The sequence below is a fragment of the Salmo salar genome, chromosome ssa14 (assembly GCF_905237065.1).
Source record: "Salmo salar chromosome ssa14, Ssal_v3.1, whole genome shotgun sequence".
Lineage (NCBI taxonomy): Eukaryota > Metazoa > Chordata > Actinopteri > Salmoniformes > Salmonidae > Salmo > Salmo salar.
The window spans coordinates 40,176,744-40,199,451 of record NC_059455.1 but is presented as its reverse complement, the minus strand read 5'-3'; the positions used below and the strand labels follow the sequence as shown (position 1 = coordinate 40,199,451).

The 22,708-nt window shown below is 42.6% G+C and overlaps 1 protein-coding gene across 1 annotated transcript in view; it reads left to right on the top strand.

Annotated features, from left to right (window-relative positions):
* Positions 1-22,610, top strand: part of LOC106569669 (calmodulin-regulated spectrin-associated protein 2-like) — a 74,685-nt gene extending 52,075 nt beyond the window's left edge. The window contains 17 exon segments of the mRNA XM_014141229.2: positions 7,754-7,844; positions 8,022-8,118; positions 8,291-8,313; positions 8,446-8,818; positions 8,961-9,557; positions 9,559-9,619; positions 9,706-9,846; positions 10,194-10,422; positions 10,751-10,931; positions 11,177-11,834; positions 13,543-13,679; positions 14,196-14,404; positions 16,110-16,206; positions 16,539-16,619; positions 19,563-19,732; positions 19,896-20,014; positions 20,113-22,610. Of these exon segments, the coding sequence (XP_013996704.2) occupies positions 7,754-7,844; positions 8,022-8,118; positions 8,291-8,313; positions 8,446-8,818; positions 8,961-9,557; positions 9,559-9,619; positions 9,706-9,846; positions 10,194-10,422; positions 10,751-10,931; positions 11,177-11,834; positions 13,543-13,679; positions 14,196-14,404; positions 16,110-16,206; positions 16,539-16,619; positions 19,563-19,732; positions 19,896-20,014; positions 20,113-20,415 (3,567 nt within the window). The 3' untranslated portion in view covers positions 20,416-22,610.
* The last annotated feature ends 98 nt before the right edge of the window (positions 22,611-22,708 follow it).

Below are 22,708 nucleotides of genomic sequence, written 5' to 3'. Positions count from 1 at the left end.
GGAACGGGCGGGCCAGTCCATAGCATCAATGCCTTCCTCTTGCAGGAACTGCTGACACACTCCAGCCACATGAGGTCTAGCATTGTCTTGCATTAGGAGGAACCCAGGGCCAACCGCACCAGCATATGGTCTCACAAGGGGTCTGAGGATCTCATCTCGGTACCTAATGGTAGTCAGGCTACCTCTGGCGAGCAAAGAAATGCCACCCCACACCATGACTGACCCACCGCCAAACCGGTCATGCTGGAGGATGTTGCAGGCAGCAGAACGTTCTCCACGCCGTCTCCAGACTCTGTCACGTCTGTCACGTGCTCAGTGTGAACCTGCTTTCATCTGTGAAGAGCACAGGGCGCCAGTGGCGAATTTGCCAATCTTGGTTTTCTCTGGCAAATGCCAAACATCCTGCACGGTGTTGGGCTGTAAGTACAACCCCCACCTGTGGACATCGGGCCCTCATACCACCCTCATGGAGTCTGTTTCTGACCGTTTGAGCAGACACATGCACATTTGTGGCCTGCTGGAGGTCATTTTGCAGGGCTCTGGCAGTGCTCCTCCTGCTCCTCCTTGCACAAAGGCGGAGGTAGCGGTCCTGCTGCTGGGTTGTTGCCCTCCTACGGCCTCCTCCACGTCTCCTGATGTACTGGCCTGTCTCCTGGTAGCGCCTCCATGCTCTGGACACTACGCTGACAGACACAGCAAACCTTCTTGCCACAGCTCGCATTGATGTGCCATCCTGGATGAGCTGCACTACCTGAGCCACTTGTGTGGGTTGTAGACTCCGTCTCATGCTACCACTAGAGTGAAAGCACTGCCAGCATTCAAAAGTGACCAAAACATCAGCCAGGAAGCATAGGAACTGAGAAGTGGTCTGTGGTCACCACCTGCAGAACCACTCCTTTATTGGGGGTGTCTTGCTAATTGCCTATAATTTCCACCTGTTGTCTATTCCATTTGCACAACAGCATGTGAAATTTATTGTCAATCAGTGTTGCTTCCTAAGTGGACAGTTTGATTTCACAGAAGTGTGATTGACTTGGAGTTACATTGTGTTGTTTAAGTGTTCCCTTTATTTTTTTGAGCAGTGTATATATATATATATATATATATATATATATATATATATATATATATATATATATATATATATATATTCATTGAGTGGTTTGTGTGGACAAATGGCTGAAAGGGGGTATTTTGAATTTAACCTTTATAGAGTTAGTAATGATACATATAGTTAGTAATGATACAGAGTTAGGGTTAGTAATGATACATATAGTTAGTAATGATACATATAGTTAGTAATGATACAGAGTTAGGGTTAGTAATGATACATAGAGTTAGTAATGATACAGAGTTAGGGTTAGTAATGACACAGAGTTAGTAAAGTTACATAGTTAGTGTTAGTAATGATACATAGATTTAGTATTGATACATATAGTTATAGTAATGATACATATAGTTAGTAATGATGCATAGAGTTAGTAATGATACATAGAGTTAGTAATGATACATAGAGTTAGTAATGATACATAGAGTTAGTAATGATACATTTAGTTAGTAATGGTACATATAGTTAGTAATGATACATAGATTTAGTATTACTACATATAGTTATAGTAATGATACTTATAGTTAGAGTTAGTAATGATGCATAGAGTTAGTATTGATGCATAGAGTTAGTAATGATGCGTAGAGTTACTAATGATGCATAGAGTTAGTAATGATGCATAGAGTTAATAATGATACATAGATTTAATAATGATACATAGATTTAATAATGATACATATTTAATAATGATATATAGAGTTAGAGTTAGTAATGATACATAGAGTTAATAATGATACATAAAGTTAGAGTTAGTAATGATACATAGAGTTGGTAATGATACATAGAGTTAGTAATGATACATAAAGTTAGAGTTAGTAATGATACATAGAGTTAGTAATGATACATAGAGTTAGTAATGATACATAGAGTTGGTAATGATACATAGAGTTAGCGTTAGTAATGATACATAGAGTTAATAATGATACATAGAGTTAATAATGATACATAGAGTTAATAATGATACAGAGTTAATATTGATACATAGATTTAATAATGATACAGAGTTAGTAATGATACATAGATTTAATAATGATACATAGATTTAATAATGATACATAGAGTTAGAGTTAGTAATGATACATAAAGTTGGTAATGATACATAGAGTTGGTAATGATACATAGAGTTAGTAATGATACATATATTTAATAATGATATATATATTTAATAATGGTACATAGAGTTAGAGTTAGTAATGATACATAGAGTTAGTAATGATACATAGAGTTGGTAATGATACAGAGTTAGTAATGATACATAGAGTTAGGGTTAGTAATGATACATAGAGTTAGTAATGATACATAGAGTTGGTAATGATACATAGAGTTGGTAATGATACATAGAGTTAGTAATGATACATAGAGTTAGTAATGATACATAGAGTTAGTAATGATACATAGAGTTGGTAATGATACATAGAGTTGGTAATGATACATAGAGTTGGTAATGATACATAGAGTTAATAATGATACATAGAGTTAGTTAGTAATGATACATAGAGTTAGTAATGATACATAGAGTTGGTAATGATACATAGAGTTGGTAATGATACATAGAGTTAATGATACACAGAGTTAGTTAGTAATGATACATAGAGTTAGTAATTATACATTTAGTTAGTATTGATACATATAGTTAGTAATGATACATAGATTTAGTATTACTACATATAGTTATAGTAATGATACTTATAGTTAGAGTTAGTAATGATGCATAGAGTTAGTAATGATGCATAGAGTTAGTAATGATGCATAGAGTTAGTAATGATGCATAGAGTTAGTAATGATGCATAGAGTTAATAATGATACATAGATTTTATAATGGTACATAGATTTAATAATGATACATAGATGTAATAATGATACATATTTAATAATGATATATAGAGTTAGAGTTAGTAATGATACATAGAGTTATTAATGATACATAGAGTTATTAATGATACATAGAGTTGGTAATGATACATAGAGTTAGTAATGATACATAAAGTTAGAGTTAGTAATGATACATAGAGTTAGTAATGATACATAGAGTTAGTAATGATACATAGAGTTAGTAATGATACATAAAGTTAGCGTTAGTAATGATACATAGAGTTAATAATGATACATAGAGTTATTAATGATACATAGAGTTGGTAATGATACATAGAGTTAGTAATGTTACATAAAGTTAGAGTTAGTAATGATACATAGAGTTAGTAATGATACATAGAGTTAGTAATGATACATAAAGTTAGCGTTAGTAATGATACATAGAGTTAATAATGATACATAGAGTTAATAATGATACATAGAGTTAATATTGATACATAGATTTAATAATGATACAGAGCTAGTAATGATACATAGATTTAATAATGATACATAGATTTAATAATGATACATAGATTTAATAATGATACATAGAGTTAGAGTTAGTAATGATACATATAGTTGGTAATGATACATAGAGTTAGTAATGATACATAGATTTAATAATGATATATATATTTAATAATGGTACATAGAGTTAGAGTTAGTAATGATACATAGAGTTAGTAATGATACATAGAGTTAGTAATGATACATAGAGTTGGTAATGATACAGAGTTAGTAATGATACATAGAGTTAGGGTTAGTAATGATACATAGAGTTGGTAATGATACATAGAGTTGGTAATGATACATAGAGTTGGTAATGATACATAGAGTTAGTAATGATACATAGAGTTAGTAATGATACATAGAGTTAGTAATGATACATAGAGTTAGTTAGTAATGATACATAGAGTTGGTAATGATACATAGAGTTAATAATGATACATAGAGTTAGTTAGTAATGATACATAGAGTTAGTAATGATACATAGAGTTGGTAATGATACATAGAGTTAGTTAGTAATGATACATAGAGTTAGTTAGTAATGATACATAGAGTTAGTAATGATACATAGAGTTGGTAATGATACATAGAGTTAGTAATGATACATAGATTTAATAATGATATATATATTTAATAATGGTACATAGAGTTAGAGTTAGTAATGATACATAGAGTTAGTAATGATACATAGAGTTAGTAATGATACATAGAGTTGGTAATGATACAGAGTTAGTAATGATACATAGAGTTAGAGTTAGTAATGATACATAGAGTTGGTAATGATACATAGAGTTGGTAATGATACATAGAGTTAGTAATGATACATAGAGTTAGTAATGATACATAGAGTTAGTAATGATACATAGAGTTAGTAATGATACATAGAGTTGGTAATGATACATAGAGTTAGTTAGTAATGATACATAGAGTTAGTAATGATACATAGAGTTGGTAATGATACATAGAGTTAGTTAGTAATGATACATAGAGTTAGTAATGAATGATACATAGAGTTGGTAATGATACATAGAATTGGTAATGATACATAGAGTTGGTAATGATACATAGAGTTAATAATGATACATAGAGTTAGTTAGTAATGATACATAGAGTTAGTAATGATACATAGAGTTGGTAATGATACATAGAGTTGGTAATGATACATAGAGTTGGTAATGATACATAGAGTTAGTTAGTAATGATACATAGAGTTTGTTAGTAATGATAGAGTTAGTTAGTAATGATACATAGAGTTGGTAATGATACATAGAGTTAGGGTTAGTAATGATTTGGGTGTGTGTGTGTGTTTGTGTAGGAGGGGCCCATGTTGCCATACTGACTGTTCCATGAAGTCAAATAAGCGTTGGTGTGTGTGTGTGTGTGTGTGTGTGTGTGTGTGTGTGTGTGTGTGTGTGTGTGTGTGTGTGTGTGTGTGTGTGTGTGTGTGTGTGTGTGTGTGTGTGTGTGTTGCTATTCCAAAACAGACAGGACCCTTTAGCTAGCCAAGCTCTCCCCTTAAGACAGACAGACAGAGGCTGCTTAGAGAGAAGTGGCATGCTATTTTCTCTGTGCCTGTCTCTCCCTGTCTCTCCCTGTCTCTCCCTGCCTCTCCCTGCCTCTCTCTGCCTCTCTCTGCCTCCCTCTGCCTCTCTCTGCCTCTGTTGTTTTGCCCTTTTCTATCAGAGGATGACAGAACTGTTGATTATTTATGCGCTACAAATAACACATAATGAGTTCTGATTTCCTGCTCATTCATACAGAATGAGTTCTGATTTCCTGCTCATTCATACAGAATGAGTTCTGATTTCCTGCTCATTCATACAGAATGAGTTCTGATTTACTGCTCATTCATACAGAATGAGTTCTGATTTCCTGCTCATTCATACAGAATGAGTTCTGATTTCCTGCTCATTCATATAGAATGAGTTCTGATTTACTGCTCATTCATACAGAATGATTTCTGATTTACTGCTCATTCATACAGAATGTGTTATATAAACATGTAATGTAACTATGTAATGTAACCATGTAATGTAACCATGTAATGTAACCATGTAATGTAACCATGCAATGTAACCATGTATTGTAAGCATGCAATGTAACCATGTAATGTAACCATGTAATGTAACTATGTAATGTGGTTATAGACTGCTAGAACACACACACCATGCACCACTGGGTGGGTATAGACTGGTCACAGTGCTACAAGTGTCTCAGGGAGGGGCAGAGAGTGAGAGAACTGGTCCTGAAGTGCAGCTAAAGGCCCTGGCATGGAGCCAACTCACTACTACTGGCCAAACTTTCTCCATAACCCCTAACCAGACCACCACAGTGTGGGTGGGTGTCCTACACTCTAAACTCAATTCAATGTCCTAAAGCTCTTGACAATCCAGATGGGAATATCCAAGCAACAATGTTTTGAAATCTGCAGTCCAGTCTTAGTTTGCGGGGAGGTTGTGGTCAATGAAGACCCTCCATTCCATAGAGATAGAGGCCCAGTCAAAAGAAGTGGGTGAAAAGGCGCTCAACAAATGAATGACTCTTGGATGGAGGTCTCCAGAGCTCGTCTGTTTCTACCATTTAAATCATTAAAGGAACGAAGCCGTATTATACTCTGTGTTGTGTGTGTCTATGGCACTCTCTAATATATATCAGTTTTCTCCACTATACACTAGATGTTGAGGTAACGGAGAAATCTGAGGCTGCCAATAACACACACACCCACACTCAGTTACTTAGCAACCAGGGTAGCTGGGAGGCAGCTTTACCTGCTATCCCTGACCTCATCATTGATCTACCAGCCTCATCTGTGACTTGTCTCAACAGAGACACCTTCTGGACAAATGCAGTTATTTGGATGTATTACATTTCCTTTTCCCCATGTATCTCGTGTGTGTGTGTTTTGTCCTGTTGCAGAGTAACTACCTGGTGGTTATGGTGTGTTTTGTCCTGTTGCAGAGTAACTACCTGGTGGTTATGGTGTGTTTTGTCCTGTTGCAGAGTAACTACCTGGTGTTTATGGTGTGTTTTGTCCTGTTGCAGAGTAACTACCTGGTGTTTATGGTGTGTTTTGTCCTGTTGCAGAGTAACTACCTGGTGTTTATGGTGTGTTTTGTCCTGTTGCAGAACAACTACCTGGTGTTTATGGTGTGTTTTGTCCTGTTGCAGAACAACTACCTGGTGTTTATGGTGTGTTTTGTCCTGTTGCAGAACAACTACCTGGTGTTTATGGTGTGTTTTGTCCTGTTGCAGAGTAACTACCTGGTGTTTATGGTGTGTTTTGTCCTGCTGCAGAGTAACTACCTGGTGTTTATGGTGTGTTTTGTCCTGTTGCAGAACTACCTGGCGTTTATGGTGTGTTTTATCCTGTTGCAGAACAACTACCTGGTGTTTATGGTGTGTTTTGTCCTGTTGCAGAACAACTACCTGGTGTTTATGGTGTGTTTTGTCCTGTTGCAGAACAACTACCTGGTGTTTATGGTGTGTTTTGTCCTGCTGCAGAGTAACTACCTGGTGTTTATGGTGTGTTTTGTCCTGCTGCAGAGTAACTACCTGGTGTTTATGGTGTGTTTTGTCCTGTTGCAGAACTACCTGGCCTTTATGGTGTGTTTTATCCTGTTGCAGAACAACTACCTGGTGTTTATGGTGTGTTTTGTCCTGTTGCAGAACTACCTGGCGTTTATGGTGTGTTTTATCCTGTTGCAGAACAACTACCTGGTGTTTATGGTGTGTTTTGTCCTGTTGCAGAACAACTACCTGGTGTTTATGGTGTGTTTTGTCCTGTTGCAGAACTATCTGGCGTTTATGGTGTGTTTTGTCCTGTTGCAGAACAACTACCTGGTGTTTATGGTGTGTTTTGTCCTGCTGCAGAGTAACTACCTGGTGTTTATGGTGTGTTTTGTCCTGCTGCAGAGTAACTACCTGGTGTTTATGGTGTGTTTTGTCCTGCTGCAGAGTAACTACCTGGTGTTTATGGTGTGTTTTGTCCTGTTGCAGAACTACCTGGCCTTTATGGTGTGTTTTATCCTGTTGCAGAACAACTACCTGGTGTTTATGGTGTGTTTTGTCCTGTTGCAGAACAACTACCTGGTGTTTATGGTGTGTTTTGTCCTGTTGCAGAGTAACTACCTGGTGTTTATGCGGTGTTTTGTCCTGTTGCAGAACAACTACCTGGTGTTTATGGTGTGTTTTGTCCTGTTGCAGAACAACTACCTGGTGTTTATGGTGTGTTTTGTCCTGTTGCAGAACTACCTGGTGTTTATGGTGTGTTTTGTCCTGTTGCAGAACAACTACCTGGTGTTTATGGCAGAGCTGTTCTGGTGGTTTGAAGTGGTGAAGCCTTCGTTTGTACAGCCCAGAGTCTTTGACCCACAAGGTAAGGATATTGGTGTGTGAAAGCCAAAAAAGGATGATGATGGTTGGGATTATGAAGATAAATCAACTTCATTTGCATATCACATTATATTTCAGTTTTGACCAGAACTCAGATCACGTCACATACCTTTATTGACTTGAGAATCCTGAAGAATGATTGGTGTTTGTTTGTACCCAGCCGGTGATCCTGCCCATTCATCCAGGACTATGGGTCCTATGTGTAGCCCAGCCAAAAAGGACTTTGGGGACAGACCTGACAGCCCAAAACATGACAGGTATGAATTAATATTGAGTGGAGAAATATAATCACCTGTAGTTATTTCATTTTCTCTTATTGAACAATGTTGTGAAAGGTCCAGCATAGTTCAACTTAGCAGTTACAGGAGGTATGCTCTTGAGCTTTATCGTAAAATTCTCTCTCTTGCTCTCTCACTCTCGCTCTCTCAGGCTTCAACCAGACTCTGCTTCAGGTAAGAACACAGGAACTACCGACCCCTCTCCTCAGAATCACAAACACTCCTTTATCTTATCTGGCTGAAGACTCTTAACTACTACTGGTACTCTGTGTGAGTCAAGCTAATCATTTTCCTTGTTCCTGGCAGGTGTGATCAAGAGGTCGTCGTCCATGTCCTATGTGGACGGCTGTGTGGGGACGTGGCCTAAGGAGAGACGGTCTCGAGGCATCTCCTTTGAGATTCCTCTGGATGGGGACCCAAGCGGCCCTCCCTGTCGGGGTCCTTCCCTCCGAGGCATGACCCGCTCTGCCAGCACAGAGGGCCTGGGGGGGCTCAAAGTTCACCACACACCTCGTGGGGGTATGAGGCACCAACTCCCCTTTCAGCCGGTCAGCGTTAACGGTCAGGGTTGCAGTGCCGGACACATACCTGAGGAGGACTACGACAGGGACTCACTTAACTACAACTCCCATAAAGCACTGAGGCGTGGGCAGACTCAGCCACACAGGAACCAGAGCGGGTACGTCTGATGGATCTGTTGTGGGTTTTAATGTCTGCACCCCCGGGGACACATACTGAATGTAAATATGTTACATACATGTTAACTGTTATATGCTATGAATAAGTGTCTAATAAATTATCATACATGTCTGGTAATCTAGATATTCCAATGGCGTTCTCCCAGAGAACGGCAAGGGCGGCAGTGGCCCCGTCAGCCCGTCGACCCCGCCCAGCATCGAGGAGGCCCTGAAGATCATCCACGACACAGAGAGGCCCCACGGCAGCCTGGGGCCCGGGGCCAACGGCTTCTTCCTACATGATGGAGCCGAACCTCCAGACCCAGGCGACGACCCTGACGACTACCCAGGATCGGCTAAGGCCCGGGCGGACGAGGCCGACCCCAACTCAGCCTCTACGGATGAGGTGGACACAGGGATCCACGTGAGGACGGAGGACATCCAGGAGAGTTTGGAGGAGGACAACTCTTCCCTCAGGGACTACTCTGATATAGACCCTGACTATGAGGCTATGACCCGATCCTGTCCCCTACCAGAGGGGGATGGAGAGAGGGGGGTGAGGAACGGAGACAGGGGAGAGAGGAGCAGCCCATGCCCCAGCTCGGTGCCCCCCGCCCCCCTGTCCCATGTGCCTAGCCCTGCCTCGTCCTCTGGCGGTTCAGGCGGAGGTGTGGTTCGCATGACCAGCTTCGCCGAGCAGAAGTTTCGTAAGCTCGAGGGACGGAGCAGTGGAGGGACCACCCCCCGAGATCTCCGAGCTCAATGTTCCGAACACGCCCCCCACACAAACTGCCACACCTGAGGTCAGTAGAGAAACTGTCTCTCTGATCTATTCTCTCAACTCCCTTTTCCTACTCTGTGTTTCTCTCTCTCTCTCTGACCCTCACAGGGCTCAAGCCCCGCCCACCCAGCCCGGAGCCCGGCCACACCCTCTCCCAGAGACCACACCCACCTGCTGTCGTCAGAGATGGTGCACCTGAAGATGAAGCTGGAGGAGAAACGCAGAGCCATCGAGGCCCAGAAGAAGAAGGTATAGGCTAGTTCAGCTTCTGAGAGCGTCTTCCCTTCGGCGTCTGAAATGGCATCGTATTCCCGAAGAGTTCCTATTCCCTATTTCCATAGGGCTCTGGTCAAAAGTATTGCACCATTTACTTAGGTGATTGGGTATTGTGTCAGACAAAAAACAGACAACAGTCTACTAGGGTTTTTTAAGGAGCAGTCCAATCAAATGATTAGAGTTGGTTATCAAACCTAATCAATCAGAAATCACTTCATTTGAACCATCATCTTGTTGGATAATTTAGGATACCAAGCCAGCATGTTCATTGGTTATAAAAAATGTGCTGAAATAATCAACAATTTTTGTCACTGTTTCAGGTGGAGGCAGCGTTCACCCGGCATCGTCAGAAGATGGGCCGGACAGCCTTCCTCAACGTGGTGAGACGGAAAGGGATAACCCCCTCTCCCACCAGCCCCATCCCTGGGGGCCCAGACCTGGACAAATCCTCCCCAGACCCCCTTCTCACCCCGTCAGGCAGTCTGGGCCAGGCGGAGAGGTGCAAGCCCGATGGAGCCGCTCCCAAGTCCCCCTGCGAGGAGGGTGCAGGTGGGTCACCACTATAGCTCCTGATCAAATCAACAACTTTGTCATGTACTTTAATTTTCCACTCTTTGGAGCATCTGAAAAAGACATCTTGGTCTCAGCTTTGACTCAAAATAAAAAATAAAGGTTCAAAATAAAGGTTCAATAAAATCTAGCCTGGTCCCATCTCTGTTTGTGCTGTTGCCAGTTTTGTCTCGACAATGGCCATTGACCATTATTACAACATGATAGAGGGCCAGGCTAGAGAGCAGTCATACTTCAGGATGTGTACTGTTTTATACATGTGATACCCACCTTATAAAGTAGACGTGTCCGCTGTGTCTTGCTCCAGGGTTAGTGGCTGGAGAGGTGGACCTGGCTGAGTACACCAGCTCCATCGAGAGGCTGAACACGTCCCTGGGGTTCCTGCAGACGGAGATGCAGCGGCTGGCTCAGCAGCAGGACAGGATCATGGCCATGAGGGAACTGCAACAGTCCTGGGTCATACCTCCTCCAGCGCCCTCACCACACAGGTACCACTGACACACACACACACACACACACACACACACACACACACACACACACACACACACACACACACACACAGGTATAATAATCAATACACATAAATGGTACATTAGAATGGCATGATATTTAGACTAAAACCATGTGTCATCATTCATTAATTGTGGTAACATCAATTATTGCAATACTATTATTGCTTGATTAGTTATCATTGCAAAAATGTAATTCCACATTTCTGCTCTCTCTACAGGCAGCTACGGGAGCTCCGGCGCAACAGCGTAGCCGGCCGGGGGTCCGTGGGGTCCCTGTCCCCCATCCTGTCCTCTGCCGGTGGTTCCCCCCGCGCCCCCCACCGTTCCCCTGGCGGCCTCAAGCGGCGACCAGCCTCCTTCCACGCCAGCACCCCTCACACCCCCCGTACCCCACACCCCAGCGAGCTCAAGGTAACCCCCTTAAGACGGATGCTCAACACCCCCACGTCCGTGGACAGTCTGCCCAGGCTACGACGCTTCTCCCCAAGCCAGACCCAGGTCACCTCCTTTGCCTACCTGGGACATGATGAGGGTCCTGGGGCCACAGAAGAGGGCAAGGAGAGAGGGGCCCCAGGGGGAGCAGAGGAGCCCCAGAACCAAAATGAGCAGCCTGAGACACAGCCAGAGGTAGTGGAGGCGGGGATACGGAGTGCATGCGCTCATCCCTCCTCGCCCACTAAAGGGAGAGAGCAGGACAGGAAGGAGGAGAGGAGAGATGGAAGGACGAAGAAGTTGGCAGAGGTGCTGTCCCAGCCCAGTAGAGACCTGGTAGAAGTACCAATGTCCGCACTGAAGCCTCTGGGAGGACAGGGTCTGGAGACGAGTGGAGAGCTGTACGGAGAGGACCAGAAAATGTGCTGTGGGTTCTTCTACAAGGTAGGAATTTCAGAATTGTGAGATGACGGTACAAGTACTGTATTTAGCATGTTACGACTCTAAAATGTTGAATGTGTACAGTGTAAAGTTACGTGTACAGTGTAAGCAATGTAAAAGCAATAGGACAGTATAATGTTCATGCAGAACTGTGTGTCTGGCACAACATGAACTATGGGATGACTCATGAACCATGACTTCTTCTGGGTCTGGGACAGTAATTGTGTGTACAGTATCTAGGTCGAAGAATGAAACCGCTCACCTAGTAATGCTAGAGTAGTAGACCGCTGAGCTATGCTAGGAGAATGGAGCCAACAGAGCTAGGCTAGGAGAATGGAGCCAACAGAGCTATGCTAGGAGAATGGAGCCAACAGAGCTAGGCTAGGAGAATGGAGCTAGGAGAATGGAGCCAACAGAGCTAGGCTAGGAGAATGGAGCCAACAGAGCTAGGCTAGGAGAATGGAGCCAACAGAGCTAGGCTAGGAGAATGGAGCCAACAGAGCTAGGCTAGGAGAATGGAGCCAACAGAGCTAGGCTAGGAGAATGGAGCCAACAGAGCTAGGCTAGGAGAATGGAGCCAACAGAGCTAGGCTAGGAGAATGGAGCCAACAGAGCTAGGCTAGGAGAATGGAGCCAACAGAGCTAGGCTAGGAGAATGGAGCCAACAGAGCTAGGCTAGGAGAATGGAGCCAACAGAGCTAGGCTAGGAGAATGGAGCCAACAGAGCTAGGCTAGGAGAATGGAGCCAACAGAGCTAGGCTAGGAGAATGGAGCCAACAGAGCTAGGCTAGGAGAATGGAGCCAACAGAGCTATGCTAGGAGAATGGAGCCAACAGAGCTAGGCTAGGAGAATGGAGCCAACAGAGCTATGCTAGGAGAATGGAGCCAACAGAGCTAGGCTAGGAGAATGGAGCCAACTGAGCTACTGTACAGTATACCACTGCAGATGGGATTGCAAACAGACTGGATAGCTAAAAGCTACTCAGTGTATTTTCTGGAAGCTACAATCAACTTTCAACAGACACAACTCAATCAATCAATCACATTTATTTTATAAAGCCCTTTTTACATGAGCAGTTGTCAAAGTGCTATACAGATACCCAGCATAAAACCCAGACAGCAAGCAATGCAGATGTAGAAGTACAAATGTCCTTATCCCAGTAAAAAAAAGAATCTAGCCACCACTGCACAACATGCTCTAACTGGTTACAATTGGTCATATGCATCTGACATGATGGAATGGATGCCTGAATTCCCCCTGACATACATTTGACTGATCTTAATGAGTGATCTTTGAAGTGAGAGGATTTACATTTTACTTTTTTTTTTTAAACATTTTTTGTCATTTAGCAGATGCTCTTATCCAGAGCGACTTACAGTAGTGAATGCATACATTTCATACATTTTTTTTTTTTGTACTGGTCCCCCGTGGGAATTGAACCCACAACCCTGGTGTTGCAAACACCATGCTCTACCAACTGAGCCACACGTGACTAGGATGTGACAATGCTGTCTGATCTCATTTAGTCTCTGGAGCTACAAAAAAAACAAGTTCTGTAAACTAGCCTTCATGTTGGCACCAAACATTCCATGACAAGAAGATTACAATTTTCACTCTAAGTAGAACTTTGGTGTCAAAATGGCAGCCATTTAAATTCTGAAATGTTTGCAAACCTATTTCTGACCCTGTGTCCACCCCATACCCCTCCAGGACGATGGGAAGGGAGAGGAGGACATGGCGGTGAAGAGGGCTGCTCTGCTGGAGAAGAGGCTGAGGAGAGAGAAGGAGACACAGGAGAAGAAACAGCAGCAGGAGCTGGAACAGGAGCAGAGGAAGGAGGAAGCACGGTCAGTCTGCACCTTCAAGGCCTTGTACCCTTTCTACTCTTATGCCTGGTCTGAAAACTACCCTTAGGATGTCTGAAAACTACCTTTAAGGGGTCTGAAAACTACCCTTAGGATGTCTGAAAACTACCTTTAAGGGGTCTGAAAACTACCCTTAGGATGTCTGAAAACTACCTTTAAGGGGACTGAAAACTGCTATTAGGGAGTCTGAAAACTACCTTTAAGGGGACTGAAAACTGCTATTAGGGAGTCTGAAAACTACCTTTAAGGGGACTGAAAACTGCTATTAGGGAGTCTGAAAACTACCTTTAAGGGGACTGAAAACTGCTATTAGGGAGTCTGAAAACTACCATTCGGGGTTGGTTTCAGACCCAAGCTACTTCTCTTTTATTCATTGAGGGGTGAATCTTAACTTCCACTTGGAATGTAGTCAGTGAAAATCCACCCCTTAGTAACTTCTCTTATTTGGTAATCCCACAGAAGTATTGAAGCTTCATCTCTTTTCTCCCTTTTCCCTAGGCTGAAAGCAGAGGAGGAGCAGCAGAAGCGAGAGGATGAAAAGCAAAGGAAAGATTACATAAAGAACGAGTACATGAGGAGGAAGCATTTGAAGCAGGTGGAGGATATGGATGTCAGGCCCCGCCATGGAAGTCTTAAAAAGAAGCCACGCCCCAAATCCATCCACAGGGACGTCATGGAGTCACCCAAGCCCCCTGTCAGAGCCACGGGTAACACACACATACTACAAATAGTATACAAATAGATTCACACACACACACGTGTTTGTTTTACTATCCTTGTGGGGACCCAAAAATGTATTCCCATTCAAAATCCTATTTTCCTTAACCCTAAAACTAACCCCTAACTCTAAAATAGCCTTTTTCCTTGTGGGGACCAACACATTAATTGAATACATTTTTGTGTTGTTACATTCACCGGATAGGTGCAGGGAAATGTGTTGTCTTACAGGGTCAGCAATAGTAGTACGGCACCCCTGGAGCAAATTAGGTTAAGTGTCTTTCTCAAGTGCACAGACAAAGTGAAAATAGGTTTAAAAAAATAAAATAAAGAATGTATTCAAACAAAACAACAGATACCTTATTTACATAAGTATTCAGATCCTTTGCTATGAGATGCGAAATTGAGCTCAGGGGCATCCTGTTTCCATTGATCATCCTTGAGATGTTTCTACAAATTGATTGTACATGACTTGGAAAGGCACACACCTGTCTATATAAGGTGCCACAGTTGACAGTGCATGTCAGAGCAAAAACCAAGCCATGAGGTCGAAGGAATTGTCTGTAGAGCTCCAAGACAGGATTGTGTCGAGGCACAGACCTGGGGAAGGGTACAGAAAAATGTATGCAGCATTGAAGGTCCTAAAGAACACATTGGCCTCCATCATTCTGAAATGGAAGAAGTTTGGAACTACCAAGACTCTTCCTAGAGCTGGCCTCCCGGCTAAACTGAGCCTTCAGGGGAGAAGGGCCTTGGTCAGGGAGGTGATCAAGAACCCGATCGTCACTCTGACAGAGCTCTAGAGTTCCTCTGTGGAGATGGGAGAACCTTCCAGAAGGACAACCATCTATGCAGCACTCCACCAATCAGGCCTTTATGGTAGAGTGGCCAGACGGAAGCCACTCCTCAGTAAAAGGCACATGACAGCCCGCTTGGAGTTTGTCAAAAGGCACCTACAGACTCTCAGACCATGAGAAACAAGATTCTCTGGTCTGATGAAACCATGATTGAACTCTTTGGCCTGAATGCCAAGCGTCACATCTGGAGGAAACTTGGCACCATCCCTACGATGAAGCATGTTTGTGGCAGCATCATGCTGTGGGGATGTTTTTCAGCGGCATGGACTTGGAGACTGGTCAGGATCGAGGCAAAGATGAACAGAGCAAAGTACAGAGAGATCCTTGATAAAAACCTGCTCCAGAACGCTCAGGACCTCAGACTGGGGTGAAGGTACACCTTCCAACAGGACAATAACCCAAAGCACACAGCCAAGACAACACAGGAGTGTCTGAATGTCATTGAGTGGCCCAGCCATAGCCCGGACTTGAACCCGATCGAACATCTCTGGAGAGACCTGAAAATAGCTGTGCAGCAACGCTCCCCATCCAACCTGACAGAGCTTGAGAGGATCTGCAGAGAAGAATGGGAGAAACTCCCCAAATACAGGTGTGTCAAGCTTGTAGCGTCATACCCAAGAAGACCCAAGGCTGTAATCACTGCCAATTGTGCTTCAACAAAGTACTGAGTAAAGGGTCTGTGTGTAGATTGATGAGGGGGAAAAACATTTAATATATTTTAGAAGCTGTAACGTAACAAAGTGTGGAAAAAGTCAAGGGGTCTGAATACTTTCCAAAGGGACTGTAGATGTGTATTTAGTACACACTCAAACATGTCTTCTGTGTTTACCTCGTCCAGGTACTCGGCCGCGTGGGTTCTCAGTCTCCAGCATGTCCCTGGCCTCCCTCAACCTGGCCGACAACGACAGCAACGCGGGAGATAAGAGGACTCCCAGGTGAGGTCAGCTATTGGCTGATTAAAAAGACCGTACAGTTATCCTGTTCCTGCTTTAGCCAACTCTTTTGGCATGACAATCTCAAAGAAGTTGAGTTAAGCACAAACAGACTGGCACCCAGGCTGGCTACAATACAACAAAGGCCTTACAGAGCATCAAGAGCTTGAATACTCCTTCAAGAGGACATTAATGTGTCTTATGACTTGTCTATGTAATGCAAACAAAATTGTTTTCATTCTGCATCTTAACCTCTGCATCTTAATCTTCCTCTCTCTCTCCTCCTCCTCGCTCTATTCCTCTCTCCTCTCTGTTTTCCCCTCTGTTTTGCACAGACCCCCCAGAAGCAGTAAACTAGGCACTGTGAGAGGCCATATCTCTTTCTTTTTAAGCTCTCCCAAAGAGAGAAAGGGAAGGTTAGTAAGGCCCCTGCCTCTCTAGATCAGCCGAGGGCCTAGACTTTTATCTAGCTTTTATGTTTCTGCTGCTGCATCACAGACCAGATTGATCAATCAATTCCATTTTTACTTGAGGTAATATCTTTGCAAAAAAATTCCCCATCTGACAGAATATTTAAAGAACTCACATATATGTTTTGATAATGTTTGAGCAAGACACATACAGTATACAAACATCAATTCTAAGTATGAACTGAGACATAGAGAACACATCCATATGTTTTTAATGTAAAAAGAGCTATATAAAATACATTTGATTGATAATATATGTTATTTCACATTCATGCTGTATCAGTTAAGTGATGACCAATTACCTACTTTAAAACAGCAGAATCATTCCCCTCAGTACCACAGCTCCTTCTGCCTCAATTCATACATGATGCCTTTAGCTTCCTGCCTCCGCTCTGCTTTACGCCTCACCGACTTTGGTCTTTCTCTGCTGTAGCACTCACTGCTCTGAGGCTGCTCCATGATAACTGCTCCAGACTAGCTGCTTCATGATAGCTGCTCCATGATAACTGCTCCAGACTAGCTTCTTCATGATAACTGCCCCATGATAACTGCTCCAGACTAGCTGTTTCATGATAGCTGCTCCATGATAGCTGCTCCATGATAACAGCTCCAGACTAGCTGCTTCATGATAGCTGCTCCATGATAACTGCTCCAGACTAGCTGCTTCATGATAGCTGCTCCATGATAACAGCTCCAGACTAGCTGCTCCATGATAACTGCTCCAGACTAGCTGCTTCATGATAGCTGCTCCATGATAACAGCTCCAGACTAGCTGCTCCATGATAACTGCTCCAGACTAGCTGCGCCATGATAACTGCTTCATGATAGTTGCTCCAGACTAGCTGTTTCATGATAAGTGCTCCATGATAATTAATCCAGACTAGCTGCTCAATGATAACGAATCCAGACTAACTGCTCCATGATAGCTGCTCAATGATAACTAATCCAGACTAACTGCTCCATGATAGCTGCTCCTTGATAACTAATCCAGACTAACTGCTCCATGATAGCTGCTCCATGATAACTAATCCAGACTAACTGCTCCATGATAGCTGCTCCATGATAACTAATCCAGACTAACTGCTCCATGATAGCTGCTCCATGATAACTAATCCAGACTAACTGCTCCATGATAGCTGCTCCATGATAACTAATCCAGACTAACTGCTCCATGATAGCTGCTCCATGATAACTAATCCAGACTAGCTGTTCCATAATAGCTGCTCCATGATGACTGCTCCAGACTAGCTGCTCCATAATACCTGCTCCAGACTAGCTACTTCATGATAACTGCTCCAGACTAGCTGCTCCATAATACCTGCTCCAGACTAGCTGCTCCATGATGACTGCTCCATGATAGCTGCTCCAGACTAGCTACTCCATAATACCTGCTCCAGACTAGCTGTTCCATAATACCTGCTCCAGACTAGCTGCTCCATAATACCTGCTCCAGACTAGCTACTTCATGATAGCTGCTCCAGACTAGCTACTCCATAATACCTGCTCCAGACTAGCTGCTCCATGATAGCTGCTCCAGACTAGCTGCTCCATGATTTAGCTGATGTGTGTTCTTGTTCCCTCTATATACTAGACCCAGAGCCATCCAAGCTGCAGCAGGCAGGCACTTTCCCGTCCCAGGCACTGACTCCCACGGCCAGGCTCACTGAATCACAGCTGTCCCCCAGAATCACATCACAATGATCCCAGTCCCTTTGTTTTGTACGCAGAGACTTCAAGCTAGGTTACACACTAAAGGCGTCAGCATGCCTCAGTTCGGCTGGCGCCTAGCCAAACCGAACGAGTGTGCTCGCATACTTCCTTAAAAGACCTTCACTTGAAAAATGATATAAAAACGGCAATAGTACTGTTTGTCCATTTTGAGACGCCATAGCCATACACTTCCTCAAAATAGTCAGAATGAATCTAAGAACTCAATAAATCTATCATTCATTTTGACGTTTTTTCCGAGGAGATCTTAGTCACGCAATTTTACATCTAACTAAGATGTTTGTTGCAATATTTTTCAATGAAAACGAGTAATCTCTTGTCGAATGACAACAAAAACGTTGTTGAAGAATCCCTACTGTTGACCAATCACTGACAAAGCAGCGTAGACTTCGGCTCCGAACTTCGGCTTGCCTCCAGACAGCCGAAAAAAACTCACCGAAGTCCAAAAACAAACAAAAACGTCACAAAATGTCATCATAATATATACACAAACTCTACAGAACTGTTTCATCAGGAAAGCATGCGGACTCCTTAACCCTAACCCCAACCAGGACATGACTGAGCCTGGGCCTGGGACATGAGGCTGCCTGCTGCAGTGGGATACTGTGTCTTGTTACTGTACTGTTGCCTAAAGCTGCTGTAGCCTACTGAAGTCTCTCCTCAATATCCTAGCAGCCAGAATGTAGGACTGAACTCTAGCTTTGCTTTGCTCCACTGCACATGCTTCTGATCTGACCCCAGCCATGGAGAGATCACTGTGCAGGATCTAATAGGAGGGAACAGGGAGGGCTGCCTGGGAGAACTGTGTCACAGTGTCTGACCCTGTTTCTCTATGTCTGTCTGTTGTCTCTCTTTGTCTCTCTGTGTTTGTCTCTGTATATGTCTGTGTTTTTGTCTCTGTGTCTGTCTCTATATGTGTGTCTCTATGTCTGTCTCTCTGTGTCTGTCTCTGTCGGTCTCTGTTTTTTGTGAACGTGTCTGTGTGTGTCTGTTATTCTGTGTGTTCTGGAATGTGTGTTTTCTTGTTCATGTGTGTGTGTGTCTGCGTGTGTGTGTGTCAATGTACTGTTTGTGTGTGTGTGTGTGTGTGTGTGTGTGTGTGTGTGTGTGTGTGTGTGTGTGTGTGTGTGTGTGTGTGTGTGTGTGTGTGTACATCCCTAGGCCAGACTCTGTGATGCCAGACTCTGCGAGGCCAGACTCTGCGAGGCCAGACTCTGCGAGGCCAGACTCTGCAGAGGGCAATCTGTCATCCTGCCCGTCTCGTAACGGAGAGAAGGACTGGGAGAACGAGTCCACAACCTCCTCCACTCCCTCCAACCAAGAGTACACAGGTACGGACCACTCCACTACAATCACAGTATTCTGCTTTCAAAAGGAGACCAAACTACTGCAGTATACCGGAGCTCTCTGGTCCATGTGTAGAACAGGCTGTGTTCTGACTTTCTCTTAGTATGTCACTGCATACCTTATGCTGGTATCTACTTTTTCCCTCAGGCCCAAAGCTGTACAAGGAGCCCAGTGCCAAGTCCAACAAGCATATCATCCAGAATGCACTGGCCCACTGCTGCCTGGCGGGCAAGGTCAACGAAGAGCAGAAGAACAAGATAATAGATGTAGGCCGTTTGATGTACACTCTGCTACTTTCTCTCATTTTACTTCACTCTTTTACTTCAAGTTTTGTTCCTTTGTTTTCCTTCCCTATCTCTTTCAGGAAATGGAGAGGTCGGGGGCCAATAACTTCCTGGTTCTATTCCGGGACACGGGTTGCCAGTTCCGCTCGGTGTACTCCTACTGTCCAGAGACGGAGGAGATCACCAAGCTGGCGGGCATCGGGCCAAAGAGCATCACGGCCAAGATGATCGAGGGACTGTACAAGTACAACTCGGACAGGAAGCAGTTCAGCCACATCCCGGCAAAGACCATGTCGGCTAGTGTAGACGCCATCACCATCGCCCCCCACCTGTGGCAGACCAAGAAACAGGGCACACCCAAGAAACTGGGTAGTCTCAAGTAGTCACAGCAACAAGCCGTTTTCATAACAAACCAAGGATATTGTTGTTCGGTGTCTTGGGTTATAGTTGAGGACTGAGGGGAGACTTTGTGGGTTATCCGACCCAGGAACAGACCCAGGTCTGGGTATGACCTGGGATATTACAGGGTCTGGTTTGGTATGAACGGTGCTAAAGAGTCCAGCTTTCTAATGTTCTTTCCCAGTAAGATATCCCCAGAACACTTAAACTCAGCATTCATCTGGGTCTGATATACAGTATAATTGGATGATTATGTAGAAGGGTTTTTCTTCTTAAGAAAACACTGCTGAAATTATGCACAACTGGAATGTAGGAGAATAAACAACACAAGCCTCAAGGGACATTGTTGTTGTTATGCAAGACTGTGTGTGTGGGGGGGGGGGGCAGAGTCATTCTAATGGAGCACGTGTGTGTGTGTTCGTCAGCATGCATCGGTGTCCATGTTCTTGTGTGCCCAAAAAAGAGGGGGGCTGATGAAAGCCTTACTGAATCAGACCACTGAAGCACTGAATGTCATCTCTCTGAAATAGACCGAGCTTGAGTTCTCTCTGTTCATCATGTTTGGCCTTATGCTTGTTTTGTGTGTCATATGAAAGCACAGCGATTATGTTATATTTAAGTGCCAGTTGTGATGTTTTTGTGAGTGCAGGATGATTGGCTGTGTGTGAGGCTTGCTTTTCTCTCTGGCTGAAAGAGAAGACTGAGCAGTTCGGTTTGTGTAATGTGTAAACAAGTGCCAAGATTGAGTTAGGTGAATACCTCAGAAATAGGTTGTTGTTACTTTCGATAAGAACTAGATTGTAAAATCATTGATTTAAGTATCATCTACAGTACCAGTCAAAAGTTTGGACACACCTACTCGTTCAAGGGTTTTTGATTATTTTTACTATTTTCTACATTGTACAATATTAGAGTGTGCAAAGCTGTCAAGGCAAAGGGTGGCTACTTTGAAGAATCTCAAATATAAAATATATTTTGATTTGTTTAACACTTTTTTGGTTACTACTTGATTCCATATGTGTTATTTCATAGTTATGATGTCTTCATTATTATTCTACAAAGTAGAAAAGAGTCAAATGAAAGAAAAACCCTTGAATGAGTAGGTGTGTCCACTTTTGATTGATACTGTAGTTCACGGGAATGTCAGCAACTGACTTAATATATTTTGTTTTTGATAAGACTTTGGAAGTCTTAAAATTTAATTGACAGAAATATAAATATACTTTAAGACTATATACACTGTATAAGTTAATTTAGTTTGTATATAAATACCTATTCCATTCAAAATGAATGAGTCAAACTAGCGTTTATCATTTAATATGGACGTATATAAACTTAATATATATGGGGACTTTTGTTGCTTAAAAAATGTAAGTGTGTAATCGCTTTTCAATGTCACTGACAGGACGATTTCCAGCTGTAGAATAGCACCAAGTTTCACAAATTGTGTCATGCGCCTGTGTAATTCAGAGAAAATGTCCTATAAAGGTTATTGTTGGGATACAGTATGTGTTTGGACCTCACAGATATTCAAAAGCATTTTACCTTATTGTGAATAGTATCTTAACTGTTGAATTCCCTTTACACTCAAAGTAGTCCACAATACATCTATGTGTACATATACAATTGAGAGTAATTCATCGATAGCAATTCATGATACTTTCCCACTGTAGATTGCAGTATTTGTTGTTGTATAACTGCGTACTTACATAAAGTAGATCACAGAAAGATGAAACATTTCTACTGTTACATTATGCTTTAACATTTTATATTCTTCTAACCTATGGAAGGAAACTTTCATTTATTTTATTTTGGAGTAAAGCAGTGTTTACGCTGTACATTATATACAGTATTTTGTTATGTGTTTTTTCGTAAACCATTTTCCATTTTGAGATTTCATGTGAGCAGCATATCTGTCTCAAAAGGAAGTATTTTGAAAGCATGAGAGGGTAAAATATGTTATGTATGAGTGACAGGCAACACATAGAAAGAGAAATGACTGCAAACTGTGTCCCACTGCATACTATTGTCTGTAGTGGATAATCAGATATGAATGAGATACCATTCTGTTTTTCCCAATCTAAATTCGTTTTATTTTAACCCTGTCAATATGTTCATGTATTTATGTTATTTTTATATATTCCTTTGAACTATATTAAAATGTTCATTTTCATTGAAACTTGTGATCAATGTTTTTGAAGCTTGGTTATCCACTTAGGCTAGCTCAGAGTTTTATTCTTTGTTGTTACTGCATTACATAACAAGTGGGTCTTGAAC